The sequence below is a fragment of the Copadichromis virginalis genome, linkage group LG17 (genome assembly GCF_057382275.1).
Source record: "Copadichromis virginalis isolate Kocher_CV1m ecotype Utaka linkage group LG17, C_Virginalis_male_GT1.1, whole genome shotgun sequence".
Taxonomy (NCBI): Eukaryota; Metazoa; Chordata; class Actinopteri; order Cichliformes; family Cichlidae; genus Copadichromis; species Copadichromis virginalis.
In genome coordinates, this window is record NC_140634.1 from 36,952,718 (window position 1) to 36,974,778 (window position 22,061).

Below are 22,061 nucleotides of genomic sequence, written 5' to 3' on the forward strand. Positions count from 1 at the left end.
ATTTTTGAACAAATACCTCCATCGTGCCTGAGTTATACTTACTCAAACACACAAAGCAACCGTTGACCTCCCATCAGGCCTTCAGTGGAAAACCTTTACCTTAAGTTATCAAGGTCAGACTGAATGAACAAAATCATTTATCATTAAGTGGTCAAGTGGAATTCCAAAGATTGTTGGATTGGTACATGGATTAGAGCTGTTTAGAAATCTTCAGACAAGGAGATTGTAGGTCAACACCCTCTGGCTATGGGTAGGGTCAGAGAGTTTTGAAATTGGCATGATTTAAAGGTACCTGCTGAAAACGAAATTGTGTATTTGATAAGTAGAATATTCTTTTTCATTTGAGACATCAAAAACACATTTTTACACACCTACATTTAAATGTTGGTTAGAAAGTAGGAAAAGCTTTGAACTTTTGATAGTAGTAGAGCACAACTCAGTATACCTTTTAAATTACAAATGACAAATTCTGAAAATGTTAAGACGTATAGTAATCATTCACAAATCTCAAAAGCTTATAGTTTATTCAAAAGAAAACATTAAATTTATAAACTGAGAAAACGTACGCATCTCCATGTTTACCACTACGTAGCCCCACCTCTTCTTTTAACAACAGTCCATAAACATCTGGATTCTGAGGAAATTAGTTTCTAGACCTTTTAAAGAGCAGTGTTCTCCCATTTTCACCAGGTGTAGGATTCTAGCTGCTCAACAGTCCTGTGTCATCTTTCTTTTTCATTCATTGTTTCATGATACATGAAATTCTTTTTAGTAGTTGGCAGTAGTTGGTAAGGCTAGCTCTTCAACTACAATCTACACTACTGTAATATATGCAGCAGGCTGTTTAGCACTTTATTGATGAAATATGTAATGAATGATAGATTTGTGGATGGCATGGTGAACTGTGGTCACAGTCAGTCCTTTCTAAAAAAAAAAAAAAAAAAATATATATATATATATATATATATATATATATATATATATAGTGTAGTTTAAATGACAGCTAGTGTCACTAATTTGCATGGTAAGTATCCTCCTTAAAGGAAACCACCAATCACCAACTATCAAGCTGTATGATATACATGCACTCCCAGCATACTATTATAATAATTTAATTGAAATTGTTTTGGTTCTTTTTTAGTTGAAAACAACGTGTTTGTGTCTGATCATGTCAGTGAAATTTGAAAAATTTTGGTGACCACCAGAATATTTAATGCTACCAAATTTACTGTTAGTCATATTTTTTTTTTTGGTAAAAGTTAAACTATTTTATAAGCTAAAAGATATGACACAAAACAAAGATCTAATCAAAGTAAGAGCCTATTTTTATATTTAGGAAATGAGTCATGTCTTTGAAAAGAAGAGTTTCTAGGACATTTGAATCTTTGTTTTATTTCTGAAAGATTTGTATACTTTTCCAACAAAACATCTACAACTGGCTGCAAGCTACATATTTTTTGATCAGTTTAATGTCATTTAAATTAAATAACACAAATAACATGATAATAGTAATTGGTAGTGATGTTTGAAGAATGGACTGCGCCTTTCTGAATTGCAGAGATTAGCAGGTTTCATTCTTATACAATAACAAATGTTCTTTTCTTAAAGCAAAACACACAATATGTAATCTAGCTAAATTGAATTCACTTTCTTTGTTACGTCTTGAGGGAAGCATCAGAAAAGAAGGAGGTAAGAGGATAAGATTTAGAACAAAACTGGAGCTGCGGTTGTCTTGACCCGGGGTGTAGCCCAGGTTAGATCAGATTTCACTTTCAGAACGTGATTGGAGAAGAGGTATAACTGTTTCTTTTCAATTTATCCCTTTGTCTCAGCGCAATTGTATATATACATGTAGACCATATATGACTTTGCTAAGTTTTTTACATTTGGGGTTTTGTTAACAACAACTATCTCAGTTAAGCAAGTCAAACTAGCAACACAAGCCAAAATCCCCAAACAACAGGCCTCTGGGTATAGATGAGGAACAAGGTTAGCACTCTTTCATCTCCAAGGTAGATCCCTGGACTAAGATTGTTTTTTTTTTTCTTTTTCTTGCACGTTCATGTCTTTGTAGATGTTTTGTATCTTTTAGCTTAGTTTTGTACATTTTAAATCTTATTCTGGGGTTTTTACTCTTAGTGTTTATACATCCCCTAAAACAGTATTTTGGAAGAATGATAAAAATCCTCTGCAGTCACCAGATGTTGTGTTTCCTTTCTTGAGATACTAGGCCTTTACTGCAGCCACTTTCTGCCTCCAGTTTTGTCTTCAGAAATTGAAAAGCTGCTCTGTGGGGTTGATATCAGGTGGCTGAGTTGGCCTTTGAAGAATATCCCATTTCTTTGCGTTGACAAGCCCTTGTGTTGCTTTTGCAGTATGCCTTGGGTCATTATCATATAATCGATAAACACTGGTATGCTTCAGACAAGCTGTTTCTCTCTTCCTGTCATTTTGGTAGTTAATCTTTGTTTCATCTGTCTATCCATTCTCCTCAACTCATGGGTCACAGAGGGGGCTAGAGCCTCTCCCCCCTAGGCATGTCTTTGGACTGTGGGAAAAACAGAAGTACCCCTTTAGGGGAAGAGAGATAATATTGCAAATTCCTTATTAAATAAAGGCCTCAGTCAACTGGTGAATACAGCCTAAGGGCCCTCACACTTTGAGGTGTTAACTGCTGACTGCTGAACACTGTTGTGCTCCCCAATTCTAAGTCACGTTCCTGCATTTAATTTCAAGAGCTGTAGAGGCAGTTTTGATTGGTGTGTAGCTGGAGGAATAGACACTCTCAAGGTGAGGGAAAACTTAACCACAGTCACACACATATATGCATTTTAAATCAATAAGTGGAACTCCTAAAGTTAATATTTGATCTGCTGTAAAGGTTGAGCTGGAGCAGGAGCTGAGCACTGACATGACTGGACTGTGTGGAAAATGCAACGTAACAGGTGTGACCTAAATGATAACCAGACACTTTATAGGAATATTTTAGGTTTTCTTTGCAAATGATAACAGTTGTTTACAGACACTTTGCTCAAAGAATGCACCTTTTCATGAATCTAGGCAATGAGCAGCAGCTGATCAGAGGGAGCGCGCTTACAGATGACACATGCCAAACAAGGGATCCTGTCTCTGTTCCTAATCCAGTAGGTTCACGTGGTTTACATTAACTTGTTTTTTTTGTTTGTAATTTTGTTTCTGTATACAAATTTGAAAAATAGACAGATGATTCACTAACACATTATAACGGGTCAGTTATGCAGTCGTTATGAATCTGAATTTCTGAGACAACTGTATTTACAGTTTTCAAATAAAATGTAAGAATGTCTTTTAATCTACCAGGTATGTGAACATTTCTTCTCCTACACTTTGGGCTGTCTGCAATCAAGTCGGCTTCATTACTTCCAGCTGTGTCACAAAAACATTTACGGATATGAAAACAGTGAACACATAGGCTGTGCTTTCTTTAGAGAGATTGTTCTGCACTGTGGAAAAAGCAGTAATGTGTGGGAGAAATGAAGATCTGTGACCCAGTGTGGTAACTAATTGTTTAAAATACTAATACTAATAACAATAAGTGGCATATCCTGTACCCACCATAATTTGATGTAGCTGTCCCTGTTTTGGTGGATGAATGTAGCTCGACCAACTTGTCGGGGAGCACTGCTTTATGAAGAAGAGGGTGCTGCATTTGTTCCTACCTGCTCCAACCCAAACCCCCATTTTTCCAGCCAGGATATCACTAGTTCCTGCGTCTGCCCAGAGGGTGAGCCTTGCCAGAATTTCCCCAGGTTATAAATCATTGATGTGTTTTGTTCTTGTTGTTGTTTGTTTGTTTGCCACATTTTAAGGCTGTCCTGAACATGTGCGTAGGCAAAGTGATTAATGATCACTTGGATGGCTTCCACTGTGTGAATGTGTCAAACTGCACCTGTGTGTTCGCTGGCAGGACCTGGACAGAAACGTAGCACCAAGTGTCAGACATGGTAAGGACCCAGATAAAGGGATTTATATTTATGAGGATTTTTTTGTGAATAATGAATTGAAATTATTTAAACCTCTTCATCAACCCTGTCTCCAGTTTGTGTGAAGGTGGGAAGTGGCGTTGCTCTGAAAACTGCCCAATTAAATGTCAGATTGAAGGTCAGTTTGTGTCAACATTTGACGGCAAACAGTACACTGTCCCTGGTAAATGTACATACCTAGCATTACAGGTAATTTGTCCTCCTCCCCTTTTCATTAATATGAATCTTCTCGAGTTCCTGTGTTAATAACTGCTGGTTTATTTGTTTATGGACACATGCAGGGCTTCAACTGGACAGTAATAATTACATTTTCTAAAAAGGATCCATCAATACAAGCTGTTTTCCTCCAGCATTTGCAGGTAAAGACAGTCTTTCAACACTGAAATTAAAACCATCAACATCTAACTAGCAAGCATAAAAAGTAACCTTGAATACCGGTTTTTATTTTCAGGAAACGTATACATTCACAAACAACATGGCTAAAGTTGGAGACCAAGAGATTAGTGAATTTTATCAGTCTGGTAATTTCATATAAATTGTTTGGCAACCTTGTAATAGAAACATGCCTTAATGCCTTAATTACTAACATTATATTATCTTACCGATTACCTTTTAGATGGGGCCCAGGTTTTCTGGCAGTCCTCTATGTACATTCAAGTCTTGACATCCTCTGATATTAAGCTCCGACTCCAGATGTCACCTGAAATCCAACTCTACATGTCTGTTCCTAGGAAACACAAGGGCATCATTTCAGGTTGGAAACACACTGGTGATAACACATTAAACAGCATCATTGGTTGGCACGATCCACTTTGGTCAGTCAGTCTATCGTTCAGGTCTTTGTGGCAACGGCAACAGTGACGGCACAGACGACTTCACCAGCAGCAGCGGCATCATCGAGCTCTCAGCTGAACCTTTTGCTCTGTCCTGGAGTCTGGGCGCTTGCACTGTGAACATACCCAGTACATGCATCAACACTCACAATGGTACCAGTTAATATTATAACTGTAACTAAAACTGAAACGGCATGTATACATTCAAACACTGCAATGCACAACGGGAATTATAGTGGAGTTCAGCTTGATGACAAAATTGACATTTTGGTTTTCATATCAATGATTATTGTGGTGTGAATTATAAGGCAGCACAGATTTTTATTGGTAGTTTGCATGCTTGCCTGTGATACAGTAAAAAAAAATCCCCACAAGATATGTTTACAAATTAAAATTTCCTTTTTTCTAGAAATATTTGCTGATGAAAAGTGCTCTGTGCTGATCAGTGCGACTGCCATATCTGCTAAGTGCCATGTCCATTTGCCACCGGATCAATACTACACAGTAAGCACGCATTATGAGCAAACAGCAACTTTGTGTAAGTTAATTTGACTTATCAATATTAAGGTGAAAATTGTATTTGCTGGCAGGCCTGTATTCAAAGAACCTGTAATTGTGGCAACAATGTGCAGAGGTGCTTGTGCATTGCATTAGACAGCTACGCCAAAGCTTGTGCGAGTCTTGGGGTTTTAATTGGTGACTGGAGAAAAGCTGCCAACTGCAGTAAGTAAACTTTATTCACACACCAAAGGATTACATAATATATTGAATATATCAATAATGTTAATACCAGACACATTAGGTTTAGACTTTTTGGAGAAGAGCCAGTACTGAGATTTTTTTTTTTAATTCAAAATAACTAGTCAGAAAAGATGAAATCAATGTTTTTCATGTTTTTAAGAACTTGTGTACACTACAAATGTAAAAGTCTGTCTGAAGTGTTTGGATTTTTGAAGGAAGCAAATATTGTGGAACTTTGCACAGCAGAAAATGTGACAAATTACTTTTAAAAAAGTGCCATTCGTGCTCATCACATTGTTGTCTCACAGCTCCGACATGTCCAAAGAACCAAGAGTTCTTCTACAACATCTGAGCTTGTAACAGTACATGCCGCTCCATTACTGAGTCTGACCCTCGATGTGGAGTGGATGATGCTTCTGTGGAGGGCTGTGGCTGCCTATACATACCAAAACCAAGGAAACACCTGCACTCCAAAGGCAGACTGTGAATGCCACCATCGTGGTGGTGTAAGTCCACCAGGGCCGGTTGTTATCGATGGACATCATTGGTGAGATGACCCTCTAATTACACAGTATTTATAGGTATTTAATGATACAGTATCAAATATTACAAGAAACCCACATGCCTGTCACAGGTTTGAATAAACTTAAAACACCTGAGTTTCCTAATGTGTTCTCAGCCTGTTATAATTCTAGACAAAGAGGAGTAGCAATTCTAATACATAAAAATATTAATTTCACAGTACTCGATACAGTTATAGATCCAGAGGGCAGATTCCTAATCGTCAAACTATCTATACTTAACCAAAAGCTAGGTATTGTAAGTATATATGGTCCAAATGTTGATGACCCCTCATTCTCCCACGGTTTTTTTAGTACACTCTCCGAACACCTAGATTGCACAATTGTTCTTGGGGGAGACCTCAACCTGGGACTAAATGAAGAAATGGATAGGCTCAACACAACAGGAACTCAGCGTAACTGGCAGTCCACAAATATAATCAAACAGTATATGAGCGACTTTGGTCTTTGCGATGCATGGCGCTCCCTTCACCCCAACAGTAAGGAATATTTTTTCTTCTCACATGTCCATCACTCTTAATCTCGTCTGGATTATTTTCTGGTCAGCAGCTCACTGCTGAGTAACATTACACCCCGAGATTCATCCTATAGCTGTCAGCGATCATGCTCCTGTATCTTTAACACTAATACAGATGAATAATACTACACCAAGAAAAAACTGGAGATTTAATACATCACTGCTCAAAGACGAAGAGTTTATCAAATACTTTAAAAAAGAATGGACTCTATATTTAGGCTTCAATGACATTCCTGGAACATCAGCATCTGTCCTCTGGGAAGCAGGGAAAGCTGTGATGAGAGGTAAAATAATCTCTTTCTCTTCACATAAGAAGAAAGAAGAAAACAAAAAAATTCAGGAACTAGAGAAAAACAGCAAATCTTTAGAAAAAGCCTATGTGTCACACCAAGATCAAGAAATATTAAACAAAATACGCAAGAGAAAACTAGAATTAAATGAAATTATTAATAAAAAGACTAAATTCTTAGTACAAAGACTTTGCCTGCAAAATTATGAACACGGTAACAAATCCGGACAATTTCTTGCTAACCAGTTAAAAATCAATAAAGAAAAAACAACTATATGTGCTGTTAAAGATTAATCTGGGAACACAATATATGATCCTAAAAAATAAACAAAATTTTTAGGGATTTCTATGAAACTTTATATACACCATCAAATAAACCCATCTAAAAACGAAATTGATCAATTTCTCGACAACATAACTCTTCCAAAATTATTAGACACCCAAGCAATAGCACTGGATTCGCCACTGACGCCAGGTGAACTCCAGGAAGCTCTGATAAGTATGCCCAATAATAAGGCTCCAGGTCCAGACGGTTTTCCAACAGATTTTTACAAAGAATTCTGGACGATTCTGGCACCAGTTTTTCACAGGATGTTGCAGGAAATCAAAGAAAATGGTAGACTACCACCAAATATGAACTCTGCAAATATCAGTCTCTTACAAAAACCAGGCAAAGACCCTGTATTTCCTTCAAGCTATCGTCCAATATCCCTTATTAATGTAGACCTTAAAATAATCTGCAAAGCTCTCTCAAAGGGATTAGAGAAAATAACCCCCCTTTTAATTCATCCTGACCAAACTGGTTTTATAAAAGGTAGGCACTCCTCAACAAACACTCGTAGATTACTTAATTTAATAGACTACTCATACAGTAAAAACCTTGAAACTACAATATTTTCTGTAGATGCAGAAAAAGCATTTGACAGAGTTAACTGGAAATTTCTATTTGCAACTTTACACAAATTTGGTTTTGGACCTTCTTTCATAAACTGGTTAAAAATATTATATAACTCTCCAACAGCTTGTGTCAGAACAAATGACCAGACATCCTCCAGCTTCTCTCTTCTGAGGGGCACCAGACAGGGATGCCCACTCTCCCCTTCACTGTTTGCAATTTTTATTGAGCCACTAGCAGCAGCAATTAGACAGGCTACAACATTTAAGGGCATAAAATGTAAGAATATAGAACATAAAATCAGCCTTTATGCAGATGATGTGTTACTTTTTCTCCAAAACTCACAAACCAATATCTCTGGGGTAATTGCATTGATAAATTCTTTCTCAGGTGTCTCAGATTATTCAATTAACTGGTCGAAATCAACAGTTCTTCCGATTAATTGCTCCTTCCATAATTCTTCTCCTTCCCCACTGCAATGTGGAAATATAAAATATTTAGGTATTAATGTCTCTCCTAAGCTTTCAGAATTAACTAAATTAAACCACATCCCACTTTTAAAGACAGTAGAAGGCGACCTGGCTAGATGGAAATCTTTGTTTGACACACACTTATTTTCACTTCTGCATGGCAACACATTGTCATGATCCCAAAGTGCCATTGCATTTTGGAGTCACTTGAGGGACTTTTAAGTGATTTAAGTGACACATATATTAGGAAATTTTCAAATTTTTGTACCTCTGGCTGTGGTTGTGCATCATCTGAAAAATGCTGCTGTTTTACTTATTATTCAAGCTCATTTTTGCGAACATTTGTTTTGTTTTTCAGTTGAGAAGACATGCAGCTATAATGAACAGACATACAAGGTGTGTTGTGTCTGTGCTCTGTGTTTCTTTTTCCTTGGAGATCAGTTTGAATTTGACTGAAACAAAATGATAACAAAATATCTTGTGTTGTCTGGTTTATATGTGTTTAGGCAGGGGACAAATGGACAGATCCTGCCCATCTCTGCAAGTCATTTAGCTGCAGCAAAGAAGGGATTCAGACTGAGACTAAAGTCTGTCCCAAAGAAAGCTGCCCCGAGGTACTGAAAACCTACACAGTGATCCTGAAACTGTAACCCGTGTCTAAGAATATGGATTTTAAAACAATAAACTTATATTTTAGAACTTGCTCTTAGAACTGAAGAAGTTAGGACACTTTTCCTTCCAAGCTCCTTAGACTTATATTTTAAATATTTACTTCTATTCAAAATTGTAATAAAATGTATGCATGTCATATGTAATTAGACTAGTTTTAAATATTCAACCATTTTGTCTTAAAATATGGTAAAAACTATGGTCAAAATGGTTATTTTACTACAAAAGTACAGTATGCATGGAAGAATAAGCTTCTGTTTTTTTTCCAGGAGGACAGAATTTGGGATGACCAACACTGCTGTTATACATGTAAATGAAGACAAAAGGAAAACCATGAGTTATTTATAACTCTGAACTTTGTCTAATAGACTGCTTTCACTTTCTTTATTTTTACAGAAGTCCAACTTGTAACTAAAGATAACTAATAATCTGCAGCTCTGCTGCATCCAAAATGTTTAATGTCATTCATTTTTGAAAGGATTTGCTCACTGTGCTTCATCTTCTGTTATACTTCTGCCACTTTCAGGTAAAAGGGCCTGTGCTCCCAGGGTGTCCAGCTTCAACATCACCATAGAAAACTGTTCTACTGTAATACAGATACCCGCATGCCAGGGACAATGTTCGTCTCAATTGAGGTAAGAGCAAATCTTCACTGTTTAAGTAGAAATACAGGTTAACAGGCATGCCATCATATAAAAGGAAAATGAAAACTAGGGCATAAGTGTAAGTGAAGCTTGAATTGTAGACATTTAGATGGATTTTAATCTACTTTCCTTATTCTGTATGTTTAAAAATACATTAAAAATACCATATATAAAAATACCAATACAGTCCTTCAAGTATCTTGGTGTCCACATCTCCTCAGACCTGACATGGGCTGCCCACATTCAGGTCCAGACCAAAAAGGCTAGGCAGCGCCTGTATCACCTACGACAACTGAGGAAGTTCAGGGTCTCTCCAAAGATCCTCAGGATTTTCTATACAGGCGCTGTGGAGAGCATCCTCACACAGAACATGACATCGTGGTTTGGGAACAGCTGTGTGAAGGACCAAAAAGCTCTCCAGAGAGTGATCCATACAGCAGAACGCTGCTGCAGGATTGCTCTCCCCCCGCTTCAGGACACCTACACCAGGAGATGCCGGACTAGAGCAGCGCAGATACTGAAGGACCCGTCCCATCCAGGCAACAAACTGTTCCAACTTCTGCAATCTGGTAGAAGGTTCCGCATCTTCCGGGCAAGGACAGAGAGACTCAAGAGGAGCTTCTATCCCCAAGCCACCCGGGCCCTAAACACACACACCCGCCCTCTCACATCATCTATAATTGACTGAGACAGGACTCTCTTCCAGACACTAAACCAAGGCACAATGTACATTTCAATTCCTTTAATTTTAAATATGTTTATATTGTCTATCCTGTAAAATAGTCAGATATCTATTCATATTAATGTACAGAATTCACCTGCTTGCTGCTACTACTGCACATTCACCCAGTGTATATACTATATATGTGTGTGTGTGTGTGTGTATATATATATATATATATATATATATATACACACACACACACGTGTATGTGTGTTCTTCCTCTACACCCCCCCCAATTTTTGCACATGTCGAGGAGCGTGTCAGGCTACATTTCACTGTGTGTTATACTTGTATAACTATGCATGTGACAAATAAAGAACCTTGAACCATTACCTTCCTCTGTCCTTTTTAACCCTTCCCCCTCACTGCGGTGTTAAATGGTGACTTGATGTTGCAGCAGGAGTGCAAATGCTGCGTGGAGCAGAACTCAGAGAAGAAATCGATGACCCTGCACTGCTCTGACCTGACTACCAGACAATACGCTTACAAGCACATCACCAGCTGTGTGTGTGAATCTTGCAGCAGGATCTGAAATGTAGAGCTAGCAAAACCAAGATGAAGCCATTTGGAATCATTAGATTAAATAGAATTCAAATCTAATTCAGCAGTACTGGATGGTTTTCTTCTGTGTTTAAAGAAGGTACTGAATCTGTTTTCTGTCAAATAAACACATCTGACAATCACCAAAAGACTCTGTAAATATCTTCTCTGTTTTTGTTCACTGTCACATTGATTTGACCTTAATTGCTTCCGCATTTATTAAACACTTCCTGGAAATTACAAAAAGAGTTGCTCAACAGTTGTATCTAGCCTTGCAGGTACATTTTAATTAGTGCTGTGCGATACTGCAGATTTTGGTATTGATACCAAGTAAATACAGGGCAGTATTGCTAATACCAATCTGATATAGTCTCTGATATTTTGATACATATTTTCATATAATAGTATATAATACAATATATAATATATATATATAATATATATGATGTGCACATACTGGGGAGGGTAGACAGTCTTTCTTTTTGCAACATCCCTGGGCTTCAATTTTAGCATAGAGTCATGTTGGCTGTGGCCTGGTTGTCTGGCTATTGTGTGGCAATGTCCTGCTTCTGCTAGTACTGTTAACAAATTATTGTTTCCTTTACTCCTGTTTGTTCTGGTGTAAGAAGGTTCTGCTGGGCAAAAAAAACATGGAAAAAAAAGATTGTGAGGCACGCAGGCAGGGTTTCTAGGGTGGTGGTGCGACTGCTAACAGGGAAAGGCAGGCTAAGGCCAGCAGATGGAGCCACTGGAAAATGTAACCACTCTCTCAGCTCAGCCATCTCTCTAGTGATAATAGGACCATCTTTATTTAAAGGAAAGGCAAAGCAAGCAAGGAGTACATGAATGGGTGTATAAACGAGTCTTGAGTTCTCCAAAGAGAGCACACAGTGAAGTCGTGTTAAATTAAACATTTTATTACAGAAACTTACATATATGTGACCTTTACACACACTAATGTTAAATTGTGATGATTATAGCAACACTCTTTGGCCTGGTTTTCTCCTTAAACATAAAAAAACAAAGACACCTAAATAGAACTAGCACGTTTAGAATTAAAGCAGGTTTTTATTAGTTATCGTTTGATTATCAATGTTTCATTAATTATATGCCTATTAAACTTCATGACACTTCATGATACATCAACTTCATGACGTCATGATACTCAGAAGTCCTGCCTTTGCATTTATAATCAGTGTGCCTCTGGGTTTTATCCTAATATAAAAGAAAACTGTGGCAAGCATTCTTGCTGTGGACTTGAATTTGTTGGTCTCTACAGAAACAGAGGAAAAAAAGCATGTAGTTTTATGTTTTTAAGTGTTATTATAAATCACAGCTATCATCTTTAACAGTCTAGAAGGTAGTGGAAACTGAACATTACATAGCAGCAACGCTAAAATATGCCAAGGGTTCATTTGGTGAAAGCTGTCACAGGCAGTGCTGTGGGCACAGATAAGGTGCTGTCCCCAGCATCTGCTGCACAAACTAGAGATCTAGTTAAAGTACTAGGAGATGATGGAGTGCATTGTTGCGGAGGCCAGGGTGGAAACAGCTGGATTCTCTGTATCATGTGGCATCTCATCTGCTGTGGTGATTTTCTCTTTCTCGAGTGTTGTGAAGGTAAACTTGCACCACTTCATCACACCACTGCTTTGGCTGTGGAGTTATTCAATACCTATGAAGCCTACCAAAAACTAAACTGGCTTGTGCATTCTGTCACAGTCTGGCTGAGGCAGACTGTATGTATTGAGAAGAGTGGACCCAAAATGCAGACACAAAAGGAATGTGGAACAAAACTTGGATTAATAAAAAGCGAGCCGTTTAACGAGGCTGGTAAAAAAGGTACAAACAAAGGGCAAGGCAAACTGAAGTAAAACTAACATTAACCTAAACTGGGAGAACTAAACAAACAACATGAAAAACCTGTAATATGAAACCTAGAAACATGGCATGGAGAACATGACGCGAACACAGACAACCAGACAAAGAATGAACAGAAACACAGAGACTAAATACACACAAGGGTGATTATGGGAAGTGGAAACTCATGGGGAAACAGCTGAAACTAGTCTGACATGGACGATCTGATTTCCTCGTGTCAGCATTGTTCCCACATCATCATAATTAATGTTGTTCCAGGTTCAACATTGCAAGTGACCAATCACCTTCTTGTGACGTCATTCCTTTGCGACTTCGAAATACCCGCCTTCGATTATTTCGAAATACAAGTGAAGAAGCGAAAAACCGCCGCCTGTCCGCCGAATTTGAAGTCAATTTAGGATACTTTCCTTTAATAAACGGTAAGCATTATACATATGTTCCTCACTTGGCTTGCTGTTTGTTTGCTAGCGATAGGCTACTTGACAACAGCATTAGCTAACCAGTGTTCTCTAGACCAGCGTTCCCCAACTTTTTGGGTGTTTCGTGGCCCGGGGGTTGGGTCAGGCAAGATTGCAGTAGCTTCCCTGATCATTTTACAAACATAAGTGAAGAGAATCTGGACTAAAAGGCCTAGACTTATGGTTGTGTGCTGAATCTATGAATCAAACTATCACCTGGAAACATAATTAACTGGTCCATAGCTGTGAAACTGGACATGAGTTCTTGATTCTATGGAGATTAACAGTAATCCAGAAATTTACAAATTTGTCCTGGTACATCGCGTAAATGTTGTCCCAGGGACATCGCGTAAATGTTGTCCCAGGGACATCGCGTAAATGTTGTCCCTGGGACATCGTGTAGATGTTGTCCCTGGGACATCGTGTAGATGTTGTCCCTGGGACATCGTGTAAATGTTGTCCCTGGGACATCGTGTAAATGTTGTCCCTGGGACATCGTGTAGATGTTGTCCCTGGGACATCGTGTAGATGTTGTCCCTGGGACATCGCGTAGATGTTGTCCCTGGGACATCGCGTAGATGTTGTCCCTGGGACATCGCGTAGATGTTGTCCCAGGGACATCGCGTAAATGTTGTCCCAGGGACATCGCGTAGATGTTGTCCCTGGGACATCGTGTAGATGTTGTCCCTGGGACATCGTGTAAATGTTGTCCCTGGGACATCGTGTGATAGCTTGTAAATAATGGAATGAAAATTATTGATTGTTATTAACTTGTGAAAAAGAAGTGTAACAAATCCACATGTTATGTTCTTACACCCTTACAGAAACTGTGACTCCTTCACAATGTCAGGTAAATGTCAACTCATGTTGAATAATCAACCAATCAAGCCTTTTATTATCACATGCAATGTTACACGTACAACTGCAATGAAAATTTCACCCCCTTCTGACCATACATATATTGCTTAAACATCACATTGGGAAGACAGGTCGGAAACAGTTAGGAAGGTCAGAAAACAATTTAATTAATAGATGAGGGGAGAGGAGGAGAAAAAAGAACTACAACCAGACAAAGCTCCTAGAAGACTGAAATGGATGATGGTTGCAGCATGCAAAAAGAAAATGATATCTGTTGACTACAGCATATGCTTTCTCACAGATTACCTTGTGGGAGTAGCTGGACCAAACTCTATTGGTATTTCAAGTTTGAAATCCCTGTTTGACCAGACTAACATTTCAGATGAGGTACCTCTTGACATAAAAATCCTTTTATGTTGTCATAAAACTAATGTTAAATTCTGCTTTAAATACACTTTATTGTACAATTTACTTAATGAATCGTATTCCTTAGTTCTGTTTTTATTTATATGTATTTATTTATTTATTTGTTTTATAAGGTAATAGATGGCCTAATCTATTTGCAGTGTGAGGTATGTTGAAAAGCTTGTTTGATCATAATGACATAGCATGTTTACGTTTTTTGTAATGTATTTGAAAACATAGGTGTATTTATGTTATTTTTATAGAATTTCCCTCACATTTATCCAATACCAAGCCAAATCACTGGAAAAATTTTGGATGGGTCCACAAGAGCACAAAGTGCATACTTTTTGAAGGTATGACTTGGACTGTGGTAACTATGTTCTTATCACAAAGGGTTTATAAGTTGCCACTATAAACAAACAGCATTTTCCAAAATTGAAGCCTTGTCAGAAGAACCTGAAAAATACCTTTCTGAAACCTTTTCTGTGTAAAGACTTGCTCAAAAGCAATGCACACAGATTAAAACATTTCTGTCTTGGCCAACTGATAAAGAACACCAAAAATTGAGTGGTGCGTGTTGAGTCTGTGGTCTTGATTTGTTTTGTACACACTATAGAAATTAATTAATGTAAACCAAAAATGACACTTTCTATATGTTTGTGTATCTGCAGAATTAATTACAAGTCTCACCTGACAAGCTTTTGCAGTTTTGCAGTGTCATTCTTGACAGAAAAACATACTTGTCACATTATTTTTATTTCCAGAAAAACATCTTTCAGATGTATGAGAAATTGATTGGAGCCTGTCTGGAAAACGGCAGCCACTGGACCTTGTTTGTAAGTTGCACAGATTTTGCACTCTCTCTAGTGCATGATACTTTTCAGTGTCCCTCATTAGGAAAGCTCAAGGCCCAAGCCTACCATATCCATCTTTTTACAAAACATTTTGAGACATACCCAAGAGGACCAAAACAAACAAACATTTCTTTGTTAATCTAATTCTTTTTGTTCTTTTTTTTTTTTTTTTTTCTTCTTCGTCAATTATTAGTTTGCCCAATCTCTCATTGACGGTAAAACACAAGTGGAGGAGTACAACACTGAAATCACAAAGCTCAGGTCCCGACTTTGCCACTACTTATTTTCCTCAATAGGTAAAGATAAAATTAGCTGCCTTCTTTTTCTCTAACATTGGAAAATGTAACTTGTACTTAAACAAATTATATTTTGCAGATCGAACTAGGAAGTGCAGTCAGTGCTGGTGTGTGATTGCAGCCAAAGACCGGGTACACTATGACATGTCCTTAGCCATATAGATTGTTTATTTAATGGACTTTGTTCATTTGTTTTTTGTTTGTTTATTTCTTCTTCTTTTTTTTTTTTAAATTCACAGGTGCAGTGCCAGAAATGTGGTGCATACAAGCACATGCGTTGTTCAAAGTCTGTTTGTGGCATCTGTATCTTCTGTGAGAGTAAGTCACAATATAACTAAACAATGTCCAAAAATGTTTAAAGTGAATTTTTTTTTCGTAATTTTGCCTTTGCACACCAGGACTGTGTAATTAAAGTGGACGTTTCAAGATCCAGTTTTTACACAAAACTATTTTAGACATAACTGTGTCGTATTGTGGGGATTTCTCTTCACAATAAAATTGATATAGTGCTGTTTATATCATTCTTCTTTATGTAACAGCACAGTGCAGCACAGCAGAGGGAAAGGAGTTGTGCAGCATAGTGGGTGGCTATACAGGAGGAGCAATAGAAGTAGCCAGTGAAGAATGTCATCAGGGAAAGCATCAGGCAGCGAATGACAAAGGAAAAGTTCCTAAGGGAGAGAACATCTGCAGCAAATCGACAAGTAACAGTGAGATAGGAAGACTGACAGTCAGAGATGAAGGTACACAGACTGAAAGAGATGAAGGTACACAGACTGAAGACAACGAAAAAGAAGCAGAAGTATACGGCACAAGTCTGAGTACAGATAATGCTGCTGCTGATGATGTTGACAGGATCGATGCAGATACAGAATTCCAAACTGATTCAGAAGGAACTAGTACAGTTTACAGAGTGCATGGTCGCTTATCTGTACCAAGCTCAAAAAAGAAAACCTACACAATAACAGAAGACGAGATCAAGCGCAGAATCAACGCAGAGAACATGTCAGTTCATGTTTTCAGAGGTTTGATTGGGGTAGGTATACATTTCGTGATTTTGATGTCACCTGAAATAAATCCGGGTTACTCGTATCAATGAAGTGACAATGTGGCTGGAAATTGTGCATTTGCTGCAACATATACACAATTACACCATGTAAACAAAAGCATTTAACTTTGTGCGCGTGTGTGTGTCTCTCTCTGCTCTTTTGGTGTTTGCACTTTTTCTTTTTTAGGGCCGTAAAGCCAAACTGCCCGCAATGATTCTTGACAGGCCTAAGAAGGCCAAAACTAAAGTAACAGTGTTTAGTGTTCTGAGTGAAGAGGAGGCTGGGGAGCTAGCCCTCGGGTTTGCCGGAAGATTGGCCTGCGATGTCACAACAGACATGGTCTGTAAAGGCATCGACCATTCAAGTGCTGATATGACAAAGTAAGTTAGTAAAACAATATGAAAGTTGTATCTTTTTTGGTATTATTTGTCATTTCCCCGTGTTTGGGTTATTGGTGTAACATTGTTAATCTTACTTTCTAATAACAGACAGACTCTTCTCAAAATCCAACACAATCTTAAACATGAGCTGACTGATTCCTCAACCTTCAGTTTGCTGACACACACCTTTGGCCCCGCTGCACTGGATTCTGTCATTTCATTCCTGTGTGAAAAACTTGATCTTGTTTCTTAAATAATGAAACCTTTTGTGACTTTTGTTTGTTCTGTAAATCAGAATCTTGAAAATTGTTCATTGTTGTTCTAAGTTTGTGTTAACTATTTGGCAAAAATGATTGGTTCCTAATCCAAACAGCATAATGACTGTTCTAACACATATCTTAAAAATGCTACAAAGAAAGAAAATTATCACATATGTTTCAATATGAATGTAATTGTGTCACACTCGGTTTGTAGTAGCTTTCCTGTTTTATTTTGAGTTTTGGTATGTTTACACTGTTATTTTTATTTCCCGTGTGTTCGTCTTCCCTTATTAGTTTTACTGTATTTAATTAGTCTGATTTAATAACTTATAATTATTTACTTTCCAGTGTGTATATATGCTGGTGCTCTTATCAGGTTTCAGGTGCATCTTAGACAACGTGAAAAGAAAACAATGTGGTTTACCTGCAAGACATGGTACCAGCATAGAAGGATAGCTGACTCTGGAAAAACCTTCTGCAAAGCATTTATTTCCGCAAAGTCTTTGTCAACCATAAATGCTCTACAGAAAAAAAGAAAACACTAAATGAGATTAAACAGTATGAAAATGTTTTTGCTATCTCAAAGCACCACTTCAATGCCAAATTAAACATTTCAACTCACAAGTAGATATATAAAATACTGCATACAGCCTATAGGAATAACTTTAACAACTGGAAAGGAAAGTTTTTTGCAGCCCATGCTGCAGCTATAGCATTAGATTCTGGCATGTTATAACTTTTTTGAAAAGGAATTATTTCAAAATTAATAGCTGTCAATGTATTATTTACCTCGGGGAAGTTGGGAAATGCTCACAAACTATTCCAAGAACAGTTTCCAGGGTTTTCTGACTTTCGTTGCTGACAATAGCATAGGCCACAGGGACTCCATGCCCATGATCATCTCTTACAACAAGTGTGAATAAGGGAAATGAATACTGGTTAACGCAGTGCGTGGTGTCAACAAATACTAACTGTTTTGCATAGTTCTCCATGTTTGATTTCATTACAGGTGTCTGCAAAACAATCATTAGTTCTTGGTCAGATGTGTATGGTTGATAGAAGAGAACATGTTCTTGATGTTTTCCATTAAGTAAGGTATGTACACTTTGACTGTCTCCACAGTTAAAGTGCTTCTTCCTCATCATGCAGGTTCTAACACTGTCAATGTCACGTGGTGTGACAAAATGCTCTCTGTTGTGAAGATCTCTGTGTCCATGTTCTTTGGCCCATTTATGACATTCGGTTAGTATGATGGCTGGCTTAGTTCCAAGGGAAAGCAGTTCCTCAATCTTCCTCCTCAAATCACTGGAAATATTGTTGAAATGTGCGTCTTTTGGGTCCGAAGGATCATGCCCATCATGCTTATCATATGTACGCTGCACGATGACTGTGTGGTCTTTCCAACATTTGAGTACTTTAAATGAAACATAGGCCTTACAGCCCACTGCTCTGTAGCTGTTTCGACTTTTTTCCCCAGCTCTGATGCAGTTGAATTTGTAATAGTCTCTTTTCCTGTCTTTACCTGAGGCAACATTTAAACATTTATAATGTCCATGAAGGGTTAATGAGTTCAATTTTTCTAACACAACACTGAATGGGTCCTCCTGGCATTGTGACACATGCACACAAAGTTGTGTGTCTTTTCCAGTTCTTTTTTTTTCGTCATTCAGAACACTTCTTCTAATTATGTCGTCCATTTCTGGTGGAAAAATAACGAAGGTTTAATTAGTCAATATTCATTAATTCATTTTAACTTGTTTTGGGGTTTTTTGCAATACAATGTAAATATTAAATATAATATTAAAAAAAAATATATATAAAATAATATAAAACAAACAGGGGCTAAAAGAAGCTAAACTTTCATATGGTATGTCTCTGGCAACTTTAACATGATGTCCCAGGGACAACATTTACGCGATGTCCCAGGGACAACATTTACGCGATGTCCCAGGGACAACATTTACGCGATGTCCCAGGGACAACATTTACGCGATGTCCCAGGGACAACATTTACGCGATGTCCCAGGGACAACATCTACGCGATGTCCCTGGGACAAATTTGTAAATTTCTGGATTACTGTTAATCTCCATAGAATCAAGAACTCATGTCCAGTTTCACAGCTATGGACCAGTTAATTATGTTTCCAGGTGATAGTTTGATTCATAGATTCAGCACACAACCATAAGTCTAGGCCTTTTAGTCCAGATTCTCTTCACTTATGTTTGTAAAATGATCAGGGAAGCTACTGCAATTTTGCCTGACCCAACCCCCGGGCCACGAAACACCCAAAAAGTTGGGGAACGCTGGTCTAGAGAACACTGGTTAGCTAATGCTGTCGTCAAGTAGCCTATCGCTAGCAAGCAAACAGCAAGCCAAGTGAGGAACATATGTATAATGCTTACCGTTTATTAAAGGAAAGTATCCTAAATTGACTTCAAATTCGGCGGACAGGCGAATTGACTTCAAATTCGGCGGACAGGCGGCGGTTTTTCGCTTCTTCACTTGTATTTCGAAATACTCGAAGGCGGGTATTTCGAAGTCGCAAAGGAATGACGTCACAAGAAGGTGATTGGTCACTTGCAATGTTGAACCTGGAACAACATTAATTATGATGATGTGGGAACAATGCTGACACGAGGAAATCAGATCGTCCAGTCTGACATAACGAGACAAAGGAAGCAAAGCTGTCTACATTGACATAGGACACAGACCTTCAAAATAAAACAGGAAACATAATGAAACACAGACCTGACAACATGAACTTAACAAAAGACATGCTGACATGAAACACACGAAGGGCAAGGGAGACTTAACATAGGGGTAGGAAGACACAGGGGGAATCTAATAACTAAGAACTGTAATGACAACCGAGGCATAATAGGAATGAACTTAGAAAACATAAAGGACTTAAACATAAAAATAAACTAAAACTCATAATGCTGGGTTAGAAGATCCAGGATCGTGACACATTCAGCATGCGGAAGAAGGCTACTCCAACCCAACTGTCCTCTCCATTTCCTGATTCCCTGCTCCAACAATCAGAAATACCTGGATAAATGTCTCTTTCAGGATCTCATCCAGGGATCCTGAAAACTATTAAGTATTTATTGCATGCAAAGAAGTTAAAAGTTTAATCATGATTTTCCTCATTCCTACTTAAATTTGAGTAATTTACAGTTTCTAGTTAAAAGGCACAGCGGTTGCTAAATTTTGGACCAATTGCAAATGTGAAAATGTCTCTTGACTTATATATATCTCCATCTTCAGCTAAATAACATAACATCCCTCAGGACAATGTGGAATGTAGCTATTTTGTTGAGTGAATCAGTTTCCCGTCCCCTCCAATATCAACATAATGCAGCACATTCTCATTCAACCACTGAGAGGTTTGGTGCCTGAATCTCCTGAACTGCAACTGATGTAAGTCCAGTCTGCTTATTATCTTGGTCCCCACCATGACTCAGAGAGCCATGTTTGCTGTTTGTCTATACGTACACTTGCACAGAGTTTTTGAAGGAACTCGGCTGGTAGGTTGTTCCAAACATCTTGGAAAAGTAACCACAGATCTTCTGTGGATGTAGGCTTCCTCACATCCTTCTGTCTCTTCATGTAATCCCAGACACACTCAATGATGCTGAGATCAGGGCTCTGTGGGCGCCATACCTTCACTTCCAGTACTTCTTGTTCTTCTTCATGCTGAAGCTTGTTTTCAAAAGCCTGGATCCTTGATGGGAATGCATGGAAAGGCACCATCAGTGCTGAAATATTTTGGCAGATTTTAAAATGACATATCCCATTTAGATGATGGCTTTTTGGGGGGTTGCATACTTCAGCAAGACAAAGCTAAACCACAAACTGTATCTATTACAACACCAGGGCTCTGTGGTACAGGACTCCAGGTGCTTAACCCTTGTGTGGTGTTCGTATTTTTGTTACTCAGCCAGTGTTCATGGGTCTGGTGGACCCACTAGAGTTTTGGCTTTCCAAATTAACACTATCAAACAATTTTATGTTAAATTACTCAACAGATGTTTACTTCATCCCAATTACAAGACATATGAACAGCAAACATGGTTAATTTTTTCCCTTTACCTTTGTTAGATCACATTTATGAATTAATGTGCTTCTCGTTTTTCTTTTATATAAAATGTTATAAATAAATCAGTTATAATCAAGTGGAGTGAGTGGAAAGACACAACACATTTCCACGTGAAAAAATAATTAATTGTTTAATTTTTCTTTTGAAAAAAACTGAACACGGGTCTCACAGACCCGAACACCATACAAGGGTTAAATGGTCTGTCTGCTGTCCAGACCTTTCACCAACTGGAAATGTGCCGAAGCACATTACAAAACTAAACATATGACAAAGAAGGCCAAGGGCTGTTGAGCAGTAAGAGTCCAATATCAGATAAGAATGAAACAACATTCGTCAGTTGCCAAAAGAAGAGGGGATGCTGCACAGTGGTAAACATGCCCATATCCCAACTTTTCTCAGATGTGTTTTTAAATTCAAAGTTAGCTAATAATAATAATAATAATAATAAAATAACACTCCCACAAAGCGATATGGGGTAATAATATGTGAGAACTGATCTTAGGCCTAATTCTTTTAAATGTGCAGTGCTAATGCAGTGAAACAGTCACCCCTTCCCGCTATTACAAACACACTTTATATCCATCCAGTGTCCAGA

General features: G+C 38.1%; 2 protein-coding genes and 1 long non-coding RNA gene across 4 annotated transcripts; 2 read left to right on the plus strand and 1 right to left on the minus strand.

The window, feature by feature from the left end:
- The first annotated feature begins 4,497 nt into the window (after window positions 1-4,497).
- Window positions 4,498-5,948, plus strand: LOC146689856 (mucin-6-like). Its single transcript, XM_085436184.1, has 6 exons — window positions 4,498-4,543; window positions 4,639-4,776; window positions 4,859-5,008; window positions 5,265-5,359; window positions 5,446-5,578; window positions 5,905-5,948. The coding sequence occupies exons 1-6, from the start codon at window positions 4,498-4,500 to the stop codon at window positions 5,946-5,948; spliced, it is 606 nt and encodes a 201-aa protein (XP_085292310.1).
- Window positions 5,949-13,006: 7,058 nt separating this feature from the next.
- LOC146689857 (uncharacterized) lies at window positions 13,007-18,538 on the plus strand. Of its 2 annotated transcripts, XM_085436792.1 has the most exons (11): window positions 13,007-13,225; window positions 14,089-14,114; window positions 14,424-14,509; window positions 14,662-14,694; window positions 14,791-14,880; window positions 15,575-15,677; window positions 15,757-15,809; window positions 15,917-15,995; window positions 16,217-16,713; window positions 16,913-17,106; window positions 17,215-18,538. In XM_085436792.1, the coding sequence occupies exons 2-11, from the start codon at window positions 14,108-14,110 to the stop codon at window positions 17,357-17,359; spliced, it is 1,287 nt and encodes a 428-aa protein (XP_085292918.1). In that variant the 5' UTR covers window positions 13,007-13,225; window positions 14,089-14,107; the 3' UTR covers window positions 17,360-18,538. The 2 variants fall into 2 exon arrangements, with proteins under 2 accessions (XP_085292918.1, XP_085292917.1); XM_085436791.1 differs by having other exon boundaries at window positions 14,089-14,509.
- LOC146689858 (uncharacterized) lies at window positions 17,836-20,016 on the minus strand. Its single transcript, XR_014915996.1, has 3 exons — window positions 19,770-20,016; window positions 18,156-19,065; window positions 17,836-17,887 (listed from the first exon to the last, which is right to left on the minus strand). It is a non-coding gene; the product is annotated as an uncharacterized LOC146689858 (long non-coding RNA).
- Between the last annotated feature and the right edge of the window lie 2,045 nt (window positions 20,017-22,061).

What these genes read in the sequence shown, in the direction of transcription:
- LOC146689856 (XM_085436184.1), top strand. Translation starts at nt 4,498, where the DNA reads ATGGCTAAAGTTGGAGACCAAGAGATTAGTGAATTTTATCAGTCTG. An exon ending in TAGTGAATTTTATCAGTCTG is followed by an intron (nt 4,544 to 4,638) that starts GTAATTTCATAT and finishes ATTACCTTTTAG; the next exon opens with ATGGGGCCCAGGTTTTCTGG. An exon ending in GAGAAAAGCTGCCAACTGCA is followed by an intron (nt 5,579 to 5,904) that starts GTAAGTAAACTT and finishes GTTGTCTCACAG; the next exon opens with CTCCGACATGTCCAAAGAAC.
- LOC146689857 (XM_085436791.1), top strand. Translation starts at nt 14,297, where the DNA reads ATGAGGGGAGAGGAGGAGAAAAAAGAACTACAACCAGACAAAGCTCCT. An exon ending in AAAGTGCATACTTTTTGAAG is followed by an intron (nt 14,881 to 15,574) that starts GTATGACTTGGA and finishes GTCAATTATTAG; the next exon opens with TTTGCCCAATCTCTCATTGA. An exon ending in TTTTCAGAGGTTTGATTGGG is followed by an intron (nt 16,714 to 16,912) that starts GTAGGTATACAT and finishes TTTCTTTTTTAG; the next exon opens with GGCCGTAAAGCCAAACTGCC.